This window comes from Ipomoea nil, unplaced genomic scaffold, assembly GCF_001879475.1.
Source record: "Ipomoea nil cultivar Tokyo-kokei standard unplaced genomic scaffold, Asagao_1.1 scaffold2827, whole genome shotgun sequence".
In the NCBI taxonomy this organism is placed as follows: domain Eukaryota; kingdom Viridiplantae; phylum Streptophyta; class Magnoliopsida; order Solanales; family Convolvulaceae; genus Ipomoea; species Ipomoea nil.
The window spans coordinates 870,817-888,630 of NW_017619255.1; the positions used below are offsets into that span (position 1 = coordinate 870,817).

A 17,814-nucleotide genomic window follows, 5' to 3' on the forward strand; every position below is an offset into this window, starting at 1 on the left:
GTGAAAGTATTGAACAAAATATTACGGAATAATATTTATTATATTTGTATTAAATACTTTATATATATATATATATATATATATATATATATATATATATATATATATATATATATATATATATAAAACATATTTTGTATTATAACTTTGATATTTAATTACATGGTAATGTAAAAGAAGACAATGGACAATGTAATGAATATATAATAAATTACTAATAAATTTAAAGGTAGTGAATCTTTAAATTGTAGAAAATAAAGATAATATAACTAATGAAATTATATCTCTTTTTAAATTTTTTATAATGAATATTTTTTTTAAAAAAATAAAGGCATTATAGACATCTAATTCTAAATTAATTAAATACATATATATATATATATACATATATATTTTTGCAGTAGCTACTAATTTATTTAATTTAATTAGAGTAATAAAGTGGCGTACATACATTTCATCAACAATAATGAAATTATTGATTTTTTTTTTAAATTTCCATTCGTTGTTGAGACAAATTGTTTTGAGAGTTTGTCAATGACAATTGCTACAATTGCTGTCAATAGATGATGATAATAAGTAATTAAAAATATATGGTTACAATATATATTGTTATAATGATATAGTAAAAATTAACTTAAAATTTTCTTTAGAAGTTTTCATGCATTGATAAAATTCTGATGTGTAAACTTGTTCAATTGGAGCCAGTGAGATGTCAACATTGTCAATTCTTTGGAAAATGGTCATATCATTTAAGAGTCTAAGTGTAATTGTATTTATGATCAACAATTTTGTAGTTAGTCTGACATCAATGACCATTTTCCAAATAATTGACAATGTTAACATCCAATCATTATTGCATGGATCATGGTCCACACAATTGTGTGAACCATAAATAAAAAGTACATTTTTAATATATTAAGGGTACATTATTTATGTACATAAAGTACATTTTTAATATATTAGGGGTACATTATTTTATATAATGTATCTTCAATACAAAAATAATGTACATTCAGTACAAAAACAATGTACTCTTAGTATATTAAAAATGTACCTGATATTCATGGTCCATGCAATAAATTGCCGTTAACATCCTACTAGCTCCAATTGAACAAGTTTAAACATCATAATTTTATTAATGCATGAAAACTTCTAAAGAAAATTTTAAGTTAATTTTTACTATATCATTATAACAATATATATTGTAACCATATATTTTTAATTATTTATTATCATCATCTATTGACAGCAATTGTAGCAATTGTCATTGACAAACTCTCAAAACAATTTGTCTCAACAAGGGATAGAAATTAAAAAAAAAAAATCATCAATTTCATTATTGTTGATGAAAAGTATGAACGACACTTTATTACTCTTGTTAAATTAAAGAAATTAGTAGCTACAAAAAAAAAATTATACATATGCATTTAATTAATTTAGAATTAGATGTCTATAATGCTTTATTTTTTTAAAAAAAAATTATTCATTATAAAAATATATATATATATATATATATATATATATATATATATATATATATATATATATATATAATCTCATTAGTTATATTATCTCTATTTTCTACAATTCAAAAATTCCTTATCTTCAAATTTATTAATTTATTATATTCACTATATTGTCAATTGTCTTTTATTTATTATTTTTTTTTTTACATTATCTAGTAATTAAATATCAAAGTTAGAATACAAATCATGTTATATATATATATATATATATATATATATATATATATATATATATATTTATTTATTTATTTACCAAGTATTTTATACAAATATAATAAATATTAATATTTTATTCAATACTTTCGCATGATAACCTACGACACACATCTCACAGTAACATGAAACATGTAGGAGAAAAACTACCACTAATAAATATAACTAAAATTTTAATCATATACAGCAAGACAAATCTAAAGCTTCCTGCAACATAATCTCATTGCATAATGAATCCCTCTATACTTTGAAATACTTATTTAAAAATAATCATTGAGCATTATTCCATTTGCGCAAAGCGCCTAAAAAAATAGTTTTTTTTTTTTAAATACATTTTAACGTATTCATAGTATATGTTTAACAATTATGCCAACTCTAATTGGGATGAGGTTCGAACCTAAGACCTTTCTTATAGAAATTAAGAGGTTTTTGCACTTTTAGTCCCACGACTATAGTGGCACTGACAGAATTGATCCACGACTTTTGAACATTGCAATTTTAGTCCACGACTATTGATTGCTTTGCAAAAATGGTCCTTCCGGCCACTTTTCCGTCAAAATTTCACCGGAAAAAAAAAATTCTCCATTTTTATCCGTGTTAAAATTGACATTTTACTTATCTCAAAAAATTAAAAGAAAAAAATTGATATTTGACTACATACAATATTACTGGGCTACATACTACTGCCCCAGGCGGCGGAGTTCCTGGAGCAGGCAGGGCTGTCAGTAAGCGGCGGAGCGGCCGTGGCATTCCCCGGGCTAGTTGGGTTATCCGGCAGCAGCATTATTGGAGTGGTACATGTACTCTGCCGCCTGGGGCAGTAGTATGTAGCCCAGTAATATTGTATGTAGTCAAATATCAATTTTTTTCTTTTAATTTTTTGAGATAAGTAAAATGTCAATTTTAACCCGGCTAAAAATAGAGAATTTTTTTTCCGGTGAAATTTTGACGGAAAAGTGGCCGGAAGGACCATTTTTGCAAAAAAATCAATAGTCGTGGACTAAAATTGCAAGGTTCAAAAGTCGTGGATCAATTATGCCAATGCCACTATAGTTGTGGGACTAAAAGTGTAAAAAACTCTAGAAATTAATGAGTAAGTTAAAAATAATAAATAGTTAACGGAATATTCCGTTACTAAAGTTTATACTAACGAAATTTAAGTTATTTAAGAGAAGAAAATAATATAATAGAGAGTAAATAAGGAAAATTATTAAAAAAAAAATACTAAAATCAAAATAATATGAACCATTCGTTTTAAGAAATAATTATACCAACATTTTTTTTTAGTTAAGGGCCTAACATTATTTGCTCTTATTAGAATTGTAGATTAGATAGTAGATTTTAAATCTACTTAATAATTACAACCATTTGATATACTTATCTCAGTTAATAGTTTGTGCCTTACTACATACAGGATTGATGTATGTCTATAATTCATTTTTTTTTTAATGAAAAAAACTTGTAGTCAATATTCGAGGTCGTGCTTTGGATAAATTCCAAACTAGTTGACCTGCTCAAATCAAGAAAATCAATAGGCTGCTCCTGCCGGGACTCCAACTTATAACCTTTTGGTTATTAAGTTAAGAGTTAATATCATCTGAGGTCCTTCGAGTATAGTGATTTTGCCACGTTTAGTCCTAAACTTTTAAATTGACCATTTGTGGTCCTTCGACTTTCAAATTTAACCATTTGTGTTCCAAGTTAACCACCCATGGTCCTTCAAGTTTCGAAATTTAACCAGTAGTGGTCCTCATGAAAGGACCATGGTTGGTTAAAATTTAATAGTTGAAGGACCATGTGTGGTTAACTTGGATCACGAATGGTTAAGTTTGAAAGTCGAAGGACCACATATGGTCAATTTGAAAGTTTAAGACTAAATATGACAAAATCACTATACTCGGAGGACCTCAAATGGTATTAACTCTTAAGTTAATTACAAGTTAATAGTTTAACCAACTTGGTTGGAGTTGCCCACGTATATATGTCTATATATTCGCTCCAAAAGGTTGAATTTCCAATCCCAATAGCACCGACACCACAGCCCGTCAAAGCATTTGAGAGGATGTAAATATCGGTGTGCACTAGCGATCTGAGCACTTTAAGCATAATAGTTACATTATTGTCGTCGAGTTTCGATCTTTGATTTCTTGTCCCAAATATTACTTATTGAACCAACAAGTTAAACTTGTATAGATCAGGTGGGTGCTTTTTGGTCTATACTTGCACCAAATGGTGGGTGCTTTTTGGTATATGATTTAGCCATTAAGATTGAATTATTCAAAATCAAACTACTTGAAAAGGGTAAAACTTGTAACCTTCATAACGTACTGAAAATAGAATGCATTCAACACTGTTTTGAAGTAAAAACCTGACAGACAAGTCAGGATCTCATTTTCTGGTTCTAAACGAACACCAAAACTTCATTTGTCAATGTCTTCTTCCTATAATCCTATTACTACAATTTTGCTGTTATTTCGGTTTGGTTGTCATCCACCCATTCATCTTCAGACTTTTCAGGCTCAACCACCAGCACTCCTCCACCACTCATACCCAGAGCGAACTGGTTCGATTTTCGAGGATGTGCAGCAATCACCAAGGGGAGCCCATTGGATCTACAACCAAAAATCACAACATAGATTTAACTACATGTCACGGAATGGATTTTGAAGAAATATGAATACTATTCCATTATTTGATTCACTGAAGAAATAGACTTTATGAATTGTATTATAGTAATACTGAATGTTATACACATATGTGTGTGTAAAAGGTATTTTTAGTATTATAATACAATTCCTAAAGCTCTTCTCGAGCGCTTGGGAATAACTAATAGTCTAATAGTGAGCTTCTAGGAATGGCTACTCTCCCAGTAAAGAGATCGAATAGCTCATTCCAAGAATATATGTTATTCCATTTCCGACCTATTCCATGAACTAAATATGGGGATAAACCTATTCATTTCGTGAATCAGACATGGTGCAGTAGTATCCAAATACCTTATATCAGATGGGATGTAAGTGGAGGGATCAATCTCAAATCTGGGACACAGATCAAAAGCATCCAGTATCAATACAATTCCATCTCTCATGACAGCATACACAAACTGATTGTTGCAGGAGAATGTTGCATGGCATATCCGGGTGCAGAAGTTCCTCATCGTCCACTAAAAATTCGAGAGAACAAGCTCGATATCAGAATGCATCACATTCTTTTTTTAGGTGGGGAAAGAGAGAAATACCTGCTTTACACAGTGTAGTGTACAAGTGTCATAAATTGAAAGTTGCGTCTCGTGTACAGCCAGGAAGCGTTTCTGATCCTGATGGAAATGGACGATGGTCTCTGATAATTCTGTTGGTGACCAATCTGGAGAAATCTGCAGCACTGTACTTCTCTGTTTCTCCCAGTTATTGCAATCCCAGACAACGATCTAGCACGATCGAGAAGGTAACTAATAAGAAATCTTTTTCAGTCTCAAGTTGAATTTATCTCATTCTAAGCATATGATTCTGAAACTCAGGTATGGAAACTTTTGTGCTTTTCTGTAAAAATAGTGCCAAACTATTTCAACCAGATTAAGCGGTAGAGTTCATTTTGCTAACACGAAAAAAGGTCAAACCTGAGCGTCAACGCCAGACGAGATGAGCACATTCAGTGAATTAGAGAACGCGAGGCCACTAATTCCTTTCAAGTGTCCCTCTAACTTGCTTATGACCTGTAACAGAAAGGCGACGATAAAGTCAGCTGCAGCCTGCAGGTTCTTTCTTGTAGTATAACCGGCAAGGTCTTTTGAACGTTAGTTGTTAAGCATATAATATAATATATAAACAGTCCAACTAACTATCAGTTTAGCCTTTTAGTTGAGATGGAACAGATCTTCAATTAATGCAAACTCAATAATTCTCATACAGAACAAATATTTTACCTCGTCCAAGCGGACATTGTAGATGATGATAGTCGAATCTTCCAATCCAACACCAATTATGTTGTTATCAGGCGGGTAGAACGCAATACATGTTGCTGCAGGTGCAGGAGGCATGAAACTCTTCATTTTCTGCAGTATATGACTAGAATTATATATAATAACATCTTTTATATACTCCGATCCAAAGAAAATTATGCAGATAGAGTAGAAAAGAACACCTTAAACGCAATCACGTTGAACAAAGAAACCATTCCTCCAGATGCCGAGATGGCATAAGAATCATTCTTGGACAGAGCTAAGCATGGGGAAACCATATCAGAGTTACTGCTAGGCGGGGAACTGTTGACCATAAGCAATCCACTCCGGGGTTGCTTTTCAGGTACGCATTTCGTGGTTGCCTGCAGTAATAGAGATAGTGCTCATTTAACAGTAACTTGATTGAAGATAAACATTATGTAAAAGGAAAAAAAAAAAAAAAACCAAACAATTCCACTATCTGCATAGCCAAAACAAAAAGATTGATGAAGTACCAAGAAACTAGTTTATTATGCAACTCAAATTGATTACCTGCCCACCCAGATTAATATCATTCTTTGACCATTTCCAAACTAGGTGAACACCATCTGCTGCCAGTGCCATAATGGCATTCCCCGAGCTTGTGTACATCAACCTCCATATCTGAAATCAAGTGAAATCTTGTAGTCCTTTTCAAGTTTGTTGGGTGGAGCCCGGTGAAGGGCCAAGTCCAGCACCAGGTGACTAGAGGGGGATTGTTGGACGGAGGCCTGAAGGGTCAAGTCTAGCACCTTGCCTCTTAAAAATGTGGCAGTTTAAGGGAATAAGGTTACGCCTTCGCTACTGGCTATAGCTTCTGGCATAGTGGTAAGCTTATTCTAACAAAGTTAATAAGCAAAATAGTGCGCTATAATACATTATTATCAATTTTTGTCGATCTTGTAGTAAGGTAAGGAGGATAGTGTCCATAATCTCAACAATCAGATTAAATAAGCTTTTATCTAACAGGCACTCTTCAATGTAATCAAATATGAAAGGATCATACCCTATCTGTTTTAACTTCAGAAGGAAGTCTCAAGGACTTGCATTTTGAAACTTCGACGACTTTAGAAATATTCTGAGCCCCTAATATGCTGTTAGGTTCAACATGAACTCCAGGCTCCACAACTACCGGGATATCGGTAATCTTTTCATGTGGTGATTCGTTCACCTTGGCCTGCCATTTCGATAGTGAGATACGTAGTTTGTACCATACTACAGTGTATTTCAAGGATAAATAAAACCTGAAGTGACGAGAGAACTAATTTAAGAAATTCATTAACCATTTTAGACAAGGAAAAAGTCGAAATAGAAGAAAAGAATTCCATGTCCCCAGATGAAACAAGTGAAAGAATTAGAAGTGGATTATGAGTACCTTTTGAGTAGATTCTGATACAGAAGTTTGAAGCAAATTTTGTCCATACTCATTTACCAAGATCTTGATCTTGTTGCGATCTGCAGAAATGGCCAACATACTGCCTTTCTTGTTGAAGCGAATGCAGGGGCTTCCCTGGATATGAACATAAAAGGTCAACAAATTAGAAACGTTGGACAGAGGCCGGTGAAGGGCCAAGTCCAGCACCCTGCCTCTCGAAAATGTGGCGTTATAACTTTTGGTGTAGTGGTAAACGCTTGATCTAACAAGTGATATTAGAGCCAGAATTGAATACATACGGTTAAGTCTCCACCGGCATCGATCACTGTCAGGATTTGATCATTATCAGCATTCCAAACTTTGATTAAATGGTCATCTCCAGCAGCCAGTAATCCATTGCTGCTTATATCGAATTGCAAAATGCCCGAAAAGCATTTGGAAAGGCCACTGTAAACCCTTGTAATATAGCCTTCGGTTTCATTCCACTCCACAATGTACGAGTCTCCATCTTTATTCGTTCCACACGAAAAGAGCCTACAAGCTTTTAAGCTCAGTTTGGCATCACATAATGAAGTAAACGAAACAACACAAAACAGTTCGATAATTTTACCAATCACCTTTTTCCATCAGCGCTGTAAACCATTCTCATACACGAATGGCCAGGAGCATCATATTGAACCCTCGGCCCCATGTTATCAAACAACCAAGCTTTTATCTCGCCATTATTCGATGTTGAAAATAGAAACTGTGGCACAACGGTTAGAAGGATCACATGACATATCCCGAAAACATAACATAAAAATCGCGAGCTGTGAAATTATGAAATCAGGTAACTTACATGAATCTTTTCCTTCTCACGAGGGCACAGGGAGTAGACAGCGGCTTGATGTCCTTCAAAAGTATATCGTCTAGCACCGGTTATAGCATCCCAAACCTCGAATAAAGAATAGTCAAGTATATGCTGATTCTCGGCATCTTTATTTCAAACTTTAACCTTAGTTGATATCTACAGATCAGACATTCAAAAAAAAAAAAAAAAAAAAGAGTAAATTTACCTGAATTAACTTGTCATCGCCACATGTTATGACAAGAAGTTGGTTATACGGCTTAGAGAACGCAAGATCATTTACACTGCCAGCATGAGCCTCGATCTGGGAAATAATAGTCAGCACTTGAAACAAAACAGAACCGTTATGTTAAAAAAGACTACCTCTAGTTGCTTTCTGATGGAATTGCTACCGCCATGGTAAGAATATAGTTGTACAATGTTTCTCGAATATGCAGCTCCTATACATAGTAAATTCACGATTCAAATATGATTCTTGTACGTGTAACTTATGGAAGTTCAGTCAGAGCAAAAACGTACCAAATAATGAACCATCTGAGCTCCACAGTACACGATTAACTGAGATATGCGGGTTTTTGTTTATATCTTCCTGAATGAGTATGCTCACTTCTTAGTTCTTACAATCACGCCATATTCTAAAAGAAAACAAAAACTTTTAACAATTAATGCTCGGTTAAAATGGGTGTACCAGAAATGATGCTGAGACGGCCTCTGTCTTCCAAACCGTAAATTTTCTCCAAAATAGCTTCTTTACTGCACCAACATCCCACAATTCTACGTCTCCAACACTGTTTCCAACTGAACGTACAATTAGATTGTTATTAGTCACAAGTTTTTAAGGATCGAGAACTTTACACCAAAGAAATCAGATTTACATATAAGAAACCTAGTAGGAGAATCTGTTGAATAGGGTGAAAGTCCATGCTCGTTGGAGAGGAGCCCAGATTTAAAACGCGTTCTACATCCTTGGGAAAGTTATCAGACGGACACTGACTAGGAGGACCAGGTGACACCTTCTGTTTAAGTGCAAGAACACATAATTAATTGGGTGATAAATAACTTAAATGTGAAATCGATGATGAAAAAATTCAGTTAAGATAATGAAATTGGAATATAAGTAATATAGTTATGCATAGTATTACCTCATTGAATGCCTCAGTAGAGGTTATAGTGATGACACTTCCAGAATCATTGACATCCTCGAACGGTGAACCTAAGAATTTGCAGTTAAAATGGAAACCGTCAATTGAGCTGTAGAATAGCAGGGTATGGTATCTATGGAAAGCATTAGACCGAACTTTAACCATACCATATCTTGTAAGAGTTTCATCTCTAACCACTTGATCTGAAGCTGTGTGGTCACTTATAGTGGAAGAACAAGGGAAAGGCGGGGTTGAAATTGAAATCGTTTTTCGGGGCTGGAAAAATGAGTATGCAACATCAAAGATGTGTCTCAACAACGGGGCACGAAGAAAATTACAAAACAATAATCACTTTTACCATTTGAAATTCCTCGCTTGACTGATCAGGCTCGGGACACTTATGATCTGTGAATAGAGTTTTGATCTGTGGCTCTGGTTGAGGATTTGCACAATGAATATGCTGCCAATTCAAGCTGTAATTTTGACAATGAAAGTAAAAAACAGACAGTAACTCGATGTTATGCATACTTTACAGTTGAAGACGAGATCCAACTGAAAAACATACACTAAACTACCTCTGATTGACAAGCCGCCTTAATCTTGATTTACCGAGTTGAGGAAAAGTTAGCCTTCCATGGAACTGGGGATTCGCTTCAATAATGGCTTTCAGTTCAATCACCAAACATTTTCTAGCAGACATAGTATCCCCATACGAGGATAGCGACGAATGGTCTCTGCTTACATAGATTTCTTCACATCAGACAAACACGATTTCGATCAAAATCCTAAAAATGCTTACAAAAACCTCATGCTTATCTTAACCTGAAGTCATCAAGGGTTAAAAGCAATGCCATCTCTCTGTATAGCTCTTCATTTGATGCAGCAAACACTTTAAGATCCTTCAAAAGGATATCTAACGCTAACCCCCAATCATTTCTATAATCCAATCGAATAAATTTTTTTAGCAATTCTTTTAACCGAATTTACTGTCTACTATATGAAAGCACAAACTAACCTACAAGCATACCTGTCCAGAGCCTCGAGGAACTTTTGCTTCCTAATCTCAAAATAAATTTTGATTGAATATTTGTTGTCATCAACCCCGGTAAAACAAGAAAGGTATTTCTCAGCTTCTTCCCAGCATCCCTCGAGAATTATGTCCTCAAAATGTTTCATATCAAAGAAAATTCCAGTTTCCCGCTCCAACCTAACCAACCAAGAATTGTAAGGCAAAATCGGAGTTGACTCGATTGAATTACGAAATTTGAAATAAAAAATGGCAAAATTGAATCTCACATATGAGCAGTCTTCATTAGGTTCTCCTCATTGCAGAACTGTAATATCAGGACGATAAGATCTTTACTAAGTGACATTATTATTCTAAATAGGCTTAGGATCCTCTCCAGCTCTCACCTTCATAGAACAAAAACAGTAAAATGGGTTGAAAATCTCGGGTTATACAAAGTAAAAAGACCAACAATTTCACAAAAACAACCTTTAAACAGCAGATTCGATAGGACTAATAGAGGAAGAAACCGAATAAAACCGATCTGAGCAAGCATAACAAGGCATCATCGTACCCTCAAAAACTAGAATACTATGAAGTAGAACAAACACTTTATCTATGAAAAAGAAATGAGGAAAAAGAACATACACATTCAAAGCAAGGGCATAGTATAGGAAATATGAAAAATTAAAAATTAAAAAAGAAAAGCAACAAAAATGATGATCAGACAGCTTAAAAGGGGAAAAAAAAGTAAAGGAACATTCAAGATTCCTCCATGTCAGCTGTCAATATATGCTAATATGTATACTTACACAATTACACATTTCCTGTATGTATGGACAGACACCATTAACAGAGAATATATGAAATGATTGGAAATTATATTTAATGTAATTACAATTTACATAACAACCTTTCATTTGATAACAAATGCAAACAACCTAAATCATCAAACCCAATACAGCAGAGCCAAACTTCAAACAAAAAAAAAAAAAAAAAAGAAAAAAAGGATCTTTGATCCTCAGTAACCAATCATAGGAAATGAGAAAGTCACAGGAAAAAAAAAATCAAGAAAACCCAACTGAAAAAACAAAGAGTCTTGATCAATACTTGAGATATTGACCCTTTTTTATTTTCTTGGATTGAATCCAAGGTAAACAGTGGGAAAGTGATGGAAAAAGTGAAGAGAAACAACTGGCAGAAAGGGGAACTTTGGAAAAAGCTTACTTAAGAATAGAGTTTATTACTAAATTAAAGAGTCCACCAACTATTAGAATTTCACAATTTTGATCATCGACTTTTAAACTTGCTCAATTTCATCTTCAATTATATAATTTTTACCTAAAGTAGTCTTTTTTTTTTGAAATCAAAATAGTTCTGATTATGACCATTTTAATTAACAATTGCATAGTTGGAGATGAAATTGAGCAAATTTTAAAGTCAAGCTAAGACCAAAGTAGTGAAATCTTAATAGTTGAGAGATTAAATCGGGTATTAACTCTAAATTAAATTTAATAAAGAGAGAGTGACCACAAATTAAAGCCTAGCTAGATTTCAAGAACTGAAAAAAGCCTCTCTCTGCCTACCTATCTATCTGTAGCCAAAATGCAAGTGAAGTACAGTACCTCTCTGTTGTTATTTTAAAAGATTAAAGTGTAGTATATATGAATAAGTTCCTTGACTTATATCACAAGTTTGTGTGAAAGATATTGATAAGAAGATGTACTTATCAGACAGACCAGAATGCATGGCAGTATACCAGTGTTTCAAATTTTGGATTTCGATATGGCAAATTCGGCCAACTTGAACCCGTTACAAAATATAATAATGCTTGAAATTTGAAAACACTTATAAATTTCTTTTAAAAAATGAAATTTTATAATCTAATTTTTGTACTATGCTTACCTTATTTCTAAATATCAAACTTTCTATTTAAAAATATTTTACATTTCTTCACTATTGTTTACAAAGTGAAAAAATATACCAAGTGGCTTGTGGTCCACTGGTATCGGGTTGCTCCCCTAAGTGTGGCAATTTATATCCTACACCACGACGCGCGTTGCACTATGCGCCCAGATGCAAAACGACGTCGTTTTAATTAATTTTTTTTTTAAATTTCCCGCCCCAGTGAATGGCAGTAGTTTTTTCTTTAAAAAAAAAAACCCGCTGTTCAAGAATGTACATAATGTTATACTAGAATACACATAATGTTATACATGAATGTACATAATTATATAACAAAATATACACACTCTTTTTAAAAGATAATACACATAATCTAACATAATACATAATAAACATAAACTTTTAACATAATACACATCAACTCTTAACATAATACACACAAATTTTCTGATTCGGATATACATAATTGTATAAAAAGAATGTACATAATTGTATAAAAAATACACATAACTGTATGAACCAATACACATAACGTTGTGAACAAATACACATAACATTGTGAACAAATACACATAATCTCAGCAACTTCCTACCGCGCCTCCCAACACTACCCCAAAACGACGTCGTTTTGGGGGCGCGCGGCGCACAGTGCTATGTGCGCCGTGGTGTAGGATATAACGATTGCCTAAGTGTGAGGTGAAAGGTTTGAACCTCATTTGAGGCAAGTAATGTGTAAATGTAGGGTATCCCATTTCCTTATAATACACTTAACAAAGTGAAAAAATATTTAAACTCAAATGTAAGTAGGCATAAATATATTACAGAGTTATTTACCTGAAAATGCAATTAGGCCACTGAACGAAAAAAAAAAGTGCAATAAAAAAAAAGTGCAATTAGGCCCACTCTAAATGTATGCAATTTCATCTGATAGCAGGTTACCATCAAATTTAGCAGGTTACTGTTGGCATTTTTAATAATAATTTTTTTAAAAAAATAATTTTTTTTTTTTTAAAACGACGGGGTGAGTGCCGACCCTGTGGTTTTATTTTTATTTATTTATTTAATTTTTTAAATTTATTATTAAAAATTATTAAAAATTCCAACTCTGCTGCCACGTAAGCAGGTAACCTGCTAAAATTGATGGTAACCTGCTATCCGGTGAAATTGCATACATTTGGAGTGTTCAGTGGTCTAATTGCACTTTTTTTTTTTTTTTTTTTTTGGTTCAGTGGCCTAATTGCATTTTCACGTTACGTTCAGTGGCCAATTTGAACCTTATTCCTATTATTTATATTAATAGTTATAAAGATTAATAATAGTAATTATAATAAAAAGATGTATATAAATTTTAACTTATAATTTATTATAATAAAAATAAATACATAAATACAATTATTATTTTTTAGATGTGAGTCAGGTTGGACTAAGATTTTTATTGTGTAGTTTAGTCTAACATGACTCATATTTAATTAGATATTGATAAATGTGATAAATCTAAACAACATCGCCTTCCAGAGTAAGAAGGCAACCCAACATCGCCTTCCAGAGTAAGAAGGCAACCCAACATCGCCTTCCAGAGTGAGAAGGCGACTATCTGGGTCGCCTTCCTTCACCGTGACTGGCGACCGTTCACCGGTCGTCGATTGTTTTCTTATCAAAATTTGCACATGAGGGTTTCAGAATTTTAGTGACATGTGATAACAAGCCACTAACTGGTTTTTAGGCTTCATTACACCAAAACACAATGTTGATGAATTTAATTGCAACTTTAAAATGTTTAAGAGCTTAATTGACTTTTTAGGTAAAGTTTCAGGGTCTATTTGACTCTTTTCCTTTAAAGTTAGGGGTGTATTTTGAAACTAGAGGATATACTAAAATAACTAAAGACACATATGAAAGTGATTAAAAGGGATTTTTTTTCCCCTTTTACAAATGAGAAACCAAAATGGATGATCTTATTTTGGCACTTCAATTATATTGTAAACTCATTCTGATTGGATGAAAAATGAATGTTTCAAAACTGTATTACTTTTTTAATTTGAAATTAAATTTTAATAAATTAAATCTCAAGCCTGGGCCGGCCCGGGCTAGGCCCATATATATATATATATATATATATATATATATATATATATATATATATATATATATATATATATTAGGTTCTGGTGCGGTTGGCTTAATGTGCGTGGGATTTGTGCTTAAGGTGCGTGGAGTTGTGCTTAAGGTGTATGTGTTGTGTACTTAATGTGAGTAGTTGTTGAAACTTAATGTGCGTGAGTATTGTGCTTAATGTGCGTGAGATTTGTGTTTAAAGTGCGTGTGTTTTGTGCTTAAGGTGCATGAGTTTGTGCTTAAGGTGCATGAGTTTTGTGCTTAAGGTGAATAATTGTTAAAACTTAAGGTGTGTGTGTTTTGTGCTTAAGGTGCGTGAGTTCTGTGCTTAAGGTGTGTGGATTCTGTGCTTAATGTGAGCCATTTTACAATCTTAGGTGCGTGGTTTGTGTTCTTAAGATGCTTTGTTCTGTGCTTAAGGTGCGTGATTTATGTACTTAAGGGGTGAATGATTTATGTTCTTAGGCTGTGTTTGGAAACCCGGAAAATTATTTCTGGAAATCATTTTCTGGGTTTTTGGTGTTTGGCAACACTTGGAAAATCCAGTCAACGGAAAACATTTTCCGTTGACTGGGAAAATGTGCCCATTTCGGCGGAAGTCATTTTCCGCCATTACTGTTTCATTTTTTTTTAAAGGTTTCTGGCGGAAACCAGTTCCTCCGGAAACCAACCATAGCTATGGTTTCTTGCGGATAGCAGAACCTTTTTTTTTTTTTTTTCAAATATATACAATGTATTTTTATATTCTAAATAAAATAATTAAAATATTTAATTATACAATTCTACTCATTTTCCAGAAAATGAATCAAACACACCAAAACAGTTTTCCAAATGCAACCAAACACTGGAAAAGGAAAAATGTTTTCCGAAAAATGACTCATTTTCCAGAAGTCATTTCCTGGTTTCCAAACGGACCCTTAAGGTACTTTGTTTGTGAGCTTAAGGTGCGTGGTGATTTGTGTACTTAGGGTGCACCATTTTAATGCTTAAGGTGCGTCCAACCGCACAACCCCACGGGAAATCATTCCTGCATCTGAACCCTTCCATATATATATATATATATATATATATATATATATATATATATATATATATATATATCTCAAAATAAAAAATAATATAATTTTCTACAAAATTAAAAATTTATAAGACTTTAATAACATTTGAACTTGTACTATTAAAATTTTTATAAGACTAGTAATATTATTTAGTAACTTATAAATATTATAAAGTGTATAGTAATTTATAAAGTCCATGTTAGATTTTTTCTAAGCCTAGACTCGTGCCTAGGCTTGGGCCGGTTTCGAGCTGGGCTCTAGGTTATTTTTTATAGGATTTTATAGGACTATAGGACTTGAACCGGCCCTTTATAAGCCAATTCAAGTCTAAGTTAAACCCAACCCAGGCCTGTTATTTTTTTTTTTGGGCGATTCAGAGCTGGTTCGACCTTGAACCGATCCATGGCTACCTCTAGACACCACCATGCTAGGTAGGATTTAGTGAACTAGACAATGATGTCCATAAGGGGAGACAAGATGGTCTTTTATAGTGTTGACATCCCTCCTATTGTCTGCCAAGTGTGTGATCGGTATTTATCCATCACCTCCACCATCCACGTATGCCATGCCTTGTGTCCATGCCTCCATTACTTCACCCCCCCCCCCCCCAGCCCCCGCGTTCTACTTCCTTCACCACCCCTAATGGTCCGAGTAGCACCGTTGGTGCATTGGGAGGGGGGAGCTTAGCCCCCCGCTTGCCACACTCTGCATTGGGGAACCCAACAGGCCCACTACACCTACTGGCCAGGCAATGACCAACCGAAGGCCGATCATGACCCCTTACTTTGCTGCGAGCATTCTTCGTCAGAACAAGTATAGGCTGATGCGTCTTTATACACAAGACATGAAGTAGCTTAGTTGGTTTGTGTTTGTTTAGTTATTCAAAAGGTTAAAATGCAAGATTGATTCTTCTTAGTCGCAACTCTTTTAACATTTTACTCTTCTCACCTTTAACCATGTGTACTATGTAGTGGTACACCTACGCTGATGGTGCGACGGGGCCGACTTAGCCCCCGTTGGCCACGCCTCAGCATGGAGAGGTAGGCGGCGGCCCTCCCGGTGGCCAGCCATGACCCCCTTAGTGGTGATCATGACCCCTTCTTGTGGGTCTCATGTCTTCCACCACCCCTCCTTTTTGGGCTGACATGCCTCCATCAACCTTTCTTTTTGGCCGACATGCTTCCTTCACTCCCTTGCCTTACCTTCCAAGCACAATGCTTCCCTTACCCCTCATTTTGGGCCTCCTTTGCCTCCTTTAAGCCCAATAAGACCCCTCCTTCACTCGGCAAATTATTGTGTGGACTATGGTCTACACATTTGTGTGGACCATGGTCTACACAATTGTGTGGACCATGAAGATCAGGTATATTTTTAATATATTAAAAGTACATTATTTTTGTACTGAAGGTGCATTATATAAAATAATGTATCCTTAATATATTAAAAATGTACTTTCAAAAAATGTACCCTACGTACATAAGTAATGTACCCTTAGTATATTAAAAATATCCTTTTTATTTATGGTCCACATAATTGTTTGAATCATGATCCATGCAATAATGATTGCCTTCACTCTTCTTGAACCAAGACCTTGTCAATAAAATGGACCACAAGCCCATGGCACCATCAATGTTCATTAAGTTACTACTAAGCTATATGTTTATTAAGCCATTACTTAAGTCATTATTATAAATTCATTATTGTAGGCTCATTAAGTAACTACATGCATGGCGTATAACATCACTCCCACTAACTAAAAAAAAAAAAAAAAAAAAAACAAAAAAAAAAAAACTTACAAAATATATTCTTCTAATTAAATTTTGCATCTTTCGTTACGTTCACAGGGTAAGTATTATTATATTCAAACTTCTCAACATATATAAATGTTTCAAACTATCATTGTCACCAATGTATTTTAAAAAAAAAACAATGGAATTGACTATAAAAATATTACAGTCAACACTATTTCTTTACTAAGAAACTCATCTCGTGATCGACCTCAGCTCTGATACCAATTGTTGAATCTTAATGCTGCACTATATTTACATCTCAGTGGGTCACCTATCCTGTAACTGTTGTAAGTCAAGCACGCTTAGTCACATGGTTATTTGGCTATTTAGTTGACATATCCTACTTAAAATCAATTGGTGATGAGTAAGTGAACATTAACAATTTAGCCACATCCTTCCATTGTAAGTCACAATATCACATCGCCATATCTCGAATCGAGGAGGGGATAAACTTGGCCAACTCAACGGACATCCACCGGAGACATATTGTTATTGTCTAACAATTGTGCTCTAATTTGAAAGGAACCCACACAAAACTTTCAAGAGTGGAAAATATTTTTATACTAGTTCAAACCCACATAATTTTCAATGTGAAAATTGAAATTAAAAAAAAAAAATATTCAAAGCCTTTCTAATGTCTTTTTTTTTTTTTTTTTTTTTTTTTTCCAATTTAATAGGTATATTTTGACAATCAATTTTTTATTCATTCATATATTTTAAGTATATCAATATACAAAATCGATCTCCTAATATATAGGAGAATGAAAATACATTTTGACATGACCCAAATAGATAGTGAATCTAGCTCAAAATAGTCACTCACATGCCAATTTTTTTTTTTTTAACATTTTGTCCCTTTAA

General features: G+C 33.8%; 1 protein-coding gene across 3 annotated transcripts; it reads right to left on the minus strand.

Moving 5' to 3' along the window:
• Positions 1-4,094: 4,094 nt before the first annotated feature.
• On the minus strand, positions 4,095-10,784 carry LOC109159491 (protein TOPLESS-like). Of its 3 annotated transcripts, XM_019307596.1 has the most exons (25): positions 10,575-10,784; positions 10,376-10,492; positions 10,107-10,286; positions 9,902-10,015; positions 9,655-9,813; positions 9,438-9,552; positions 9,247-9,355; positions 9,080-9,150; positions 8,824-8,953; positions 8,626-8,735; positions 8,457-8,526; positions 8,301-8,377; positions 8,146-8,241; positions 7,929-8,024; positions 7,708-7,835; positions 7,390-7,624; positions 7,091-7,225; positions 6,722-6,892; positions 6,229-6,339; positions 5,880-6,059; positions 5,662-5,790; positions 5,356-5,451; positions 4,978-5,166; positions 4,736-4,902; positions 4,095-4,351 (listed from the first exon to the last, which is right to left on the minus strand). In XM_019307596.1, the coding sequence occupies exons 2-25, from the start codon at positions 10,450-10,452 to the stop codon at positions 4,195-4,197; spliced, it is 3,102 nt and encodes a 1,033-aa protein (XP_019163141.1). In that variant the 5' UTR covers positions 10,453-10,492; positions 10,575-10,784; the 3' UTR covers positions 4,095-4,194. The 3 variants fall into 3 exon arrangements, with proteins under 3 accessions (XP_019163141.1, XP_019163140.1, XP_019163142.1); XM_019307595.1 differs by having other exon boundaries at positions 10,376-10,784; XM_019307597.1 differs by lacking the exon at positions 10,575-10,784 and having other exon boundaries at positions 10,107-10,276; positions 10,376-10,456.
• Positions 10,785-17,814: the final 7,030 nt, after the last annotated feature.

What these genes read in the sequence shown, in the direction of transcription:
- LOC109159491 (XM_019307596.1), bottom strand. Translation starts at nt 10,452, where the DNA reads ATGTCACTTAGTAAAGATCTTATCGTCCTGATATTACAGTTCTGCAAT. An exon ending in TTCCTCGAGGCTCTGGACAG is followed by an intron (nt 10,016 to 10,106) that starts GTATGCTTGTAG and finishes ATTGGATTATAG; the next exon opens with AAATGATTGGGGGTTAGCGT. An exon ending in TCAACGTGATTGCGTTTAAG is followed by an intron (nt 5,791 to 5,879) that starts GTGTTCTTTTCT and finishes CATATACTGCAG; the next exon opens with AAAATGAAGAGTTTCATGCC.